Source organism: Austrofundulus limnaeus, unplaced genomic scaffold (genome assembly GCF_001266775.1).
Source record: "Austrofundulus limnaeus strain Quisiro unplaced genomic scaffold, Austrofundulus_limnaeus-1.0 Scaffold535, whole genome shotgun sequence".
Taxonomy (NCBI): domain Eukaryota; kingdom Metazoa; phylum Chordata; class Actinopteri; order Cyprinodontiformes; family Rivulidae; genus Austrofundulus; species Austrofundulus limnaeus.
The window spans coordinates 319489-321765 of NW_013952937.1; the positions used below are offsets into that span (position 1 = coordinate 319489).

A 2277-nucleotide genomic window follows, 5' to 3' on the forward strand; every position below is an offset into this window, starting at 1 on the left:
TCAGTCTGTAACTGAAAATATGGATGGAGGACACCAGAGCTGCTTCATGGAAGAACCTCAGCTTAGCCTGTTAGCCTTTGCGCTAGCGATGACATGAAGCTCACGAGTTCTGTGGAACATTTAGTGTTAAATTCTATCTCAGCTTAATAACTCATGTTGTAAATAGATCTCAGTGAAATAGTTGAATTCTGACAGTACTGATAAGCTGAAGCCTAAACCACTGAAAACATCCTCTCTGCTCTAAAACCAACTTTAATCTACAAACATTTACAGCAGTTCATGTGAACGTTACCTGATGACTCTGCTGTCAGTCTCACATCACAGCAGCAACATTTAACACTTCCTGCTTAGAAAATAAAATGAGACCACCAAACTTTATTGTTTTTTATTACAAAGAAAACCTTAAACGGCTGTAAAGAAGCTCATCAGTAACAAAGTCGGAACTCTGTCAGACCTACTCAAGGCTGAAATCTATCTTTAAGGTAAACAGCTGTCTGTAAGCTCCTCCTTTACCGCAAAAAAATTATTAATGTTTATTTTCTAAAACAGGAGGAGCTTCCTGCAGGAAAATCTGCAGATGGAAATTACTGGCCCATGGGCCACCATCTACTCATCCCTGAACTAAAGGCTCTCCCATAAAGCAGTTCACACAGACCAGTAAACAGATCAGTAAACAGAACAGTAAACAGTGAACCACAGACTGAGCTTTCAGAAATGAACCCAAGGAGGAGCAGCTGGTGTGATGTTAGTGTAACGCATTAACTGTGTGACACACGTCTGCCTCGGATCGTTCAAAACATGAAGAATGAACTTTCTCTTTAACTTAACTCTTTAACTTCCTGTAAGGAGCTGGACCTGGGACCCACAGGTACCTCATGGTCATGTTGGGCAGGTCTGAGCTGAACCTGGAGCTGCAGCTAGAAGACAGACACTGCCCCCTAGTGGCCTGGCTGCAGCATCACAGCCTGTATGAAGAAGCTCAAGTGTGTTTCACTGACATAGGCTGTTCATTTATTCCTGATTAAAGGTCACTACACATTTTATTCCTATTCATTATAGAATGAACTCACACTGTTAGGAAAATATCATGAACAAGTGGACTGATTTTAATCCACTCATTAACTTTAGGAGTCAGTCTTTATATTTAATTTGTGGTTTTCTGCGTGTAAAGGTCCAGTTAAAGATGGTGTGGGACAGATTCATAAACATGTTGTGCTCTTCAACAGAAACCTGGGCTTCTTTGCCAAGCAGCAGAGTCCCTCTGCAGTCATCCTGAGCCTGTGGGAGGCTCGACACCAGGACACCGCTGACCTGGACTCTCTGGCCAGCGCTCTGGAAGAGATTGGCAAGATCCACTCCAGAAACTCCCCAAAGGAAGGGGAGGAACCAGAGCCCGATGTCAGTCTGTGTGAAGTGGATAAACTGTGTAACCAGCAGAGTGACGCCTCTGTTCCTGAGTATACAGACTGACAGACGTGGATCTGAAGGTCAGAGGTCATCGGTGAGAGGACAGTGGCAGCTGTCAGAACAGAGAGAGATCACAGCGGATCAGCTCCGGCTGTGAATTCACTCGTCTCGTAGAATCTGCCTGTGGACAGACCAAACATCTTTTTCTGCTCCTTGTTCTTCAGCTTCGGTTCTTCTCCTTCAGTTCAACTTCAGTGTTGATTTTTCTTTTTAGTCCAACTTTCTTTTATGAATCTGCCGTTCTCCACAGAACCTGAACCTGTTCACAACCAGGTCCAACAGCAAGACTTAATACAGCTAGGTACTCACTGGCTATGTGCATGGTACTTACTGGCTGTGTACATGGTACTTACTGGCTGTGTACATGGTACTTACTGGGTTGTTGTTGGAAATGTGATATGGGCTTGGCTGTTTCGTGGACATACAGAGGGCATTTGACAATGTACCTGTAGAAGCTGTAGAAAGAGCACTTGCCAGCAAAGGTGTGGATGAGACAACTACAAATTGGCTCATTTTCATGCTTCGGAAAAGGAAAGCATCTTCTGTTCAATAACCGTAAACCTCAAACAATGCTGTCTACAGGGAGGAGGAATCTCGCCCCGTGTTAGCTCCTGGTTGTCAACAGTTTGTCTGGACAGTTTTTGTCCTGTTGAGCTCTCTGAGTTATCTAAAATAATAGCTTCATCCAAACCATCAACATGTCTGCTAGATCCTATCCCAACCAGGCTGTTCAACGAGGCATTTCCCTTAATTAGTATTTATATTTTAGATGTACTTAATTTATCTCTAATGAATGGTTATGTGCCACAG

The 2277-nt window shown here is 43.5% G+C and overlaps 1 protein-coding gene across 2 annotated transcripts in view; it reads left to right on the forward strand.

Annotated features, from left to right (window-relative positions):
• The window catches only part of LOC106530583 (netrin receptor UNC5D), a gene marked incomplete at its 5' end in the record, with an annotated part of 100116 nt that extends 98588 nt beyond the window's left edge, over positions 1-1528 (forward strand). For both annotated transcript variants that reach the window (XM_014026230.1, XM_014026231.1), the window contains 1 exon segment: positions 1227-1528. In XM_014026230.1, the coding sequence (XP_013881684.1) occupies positions 1227-1470 (244 nt within the window).
• Between the last annotated feature and the right edge of the window lie 749 nt (positions 1529-2277).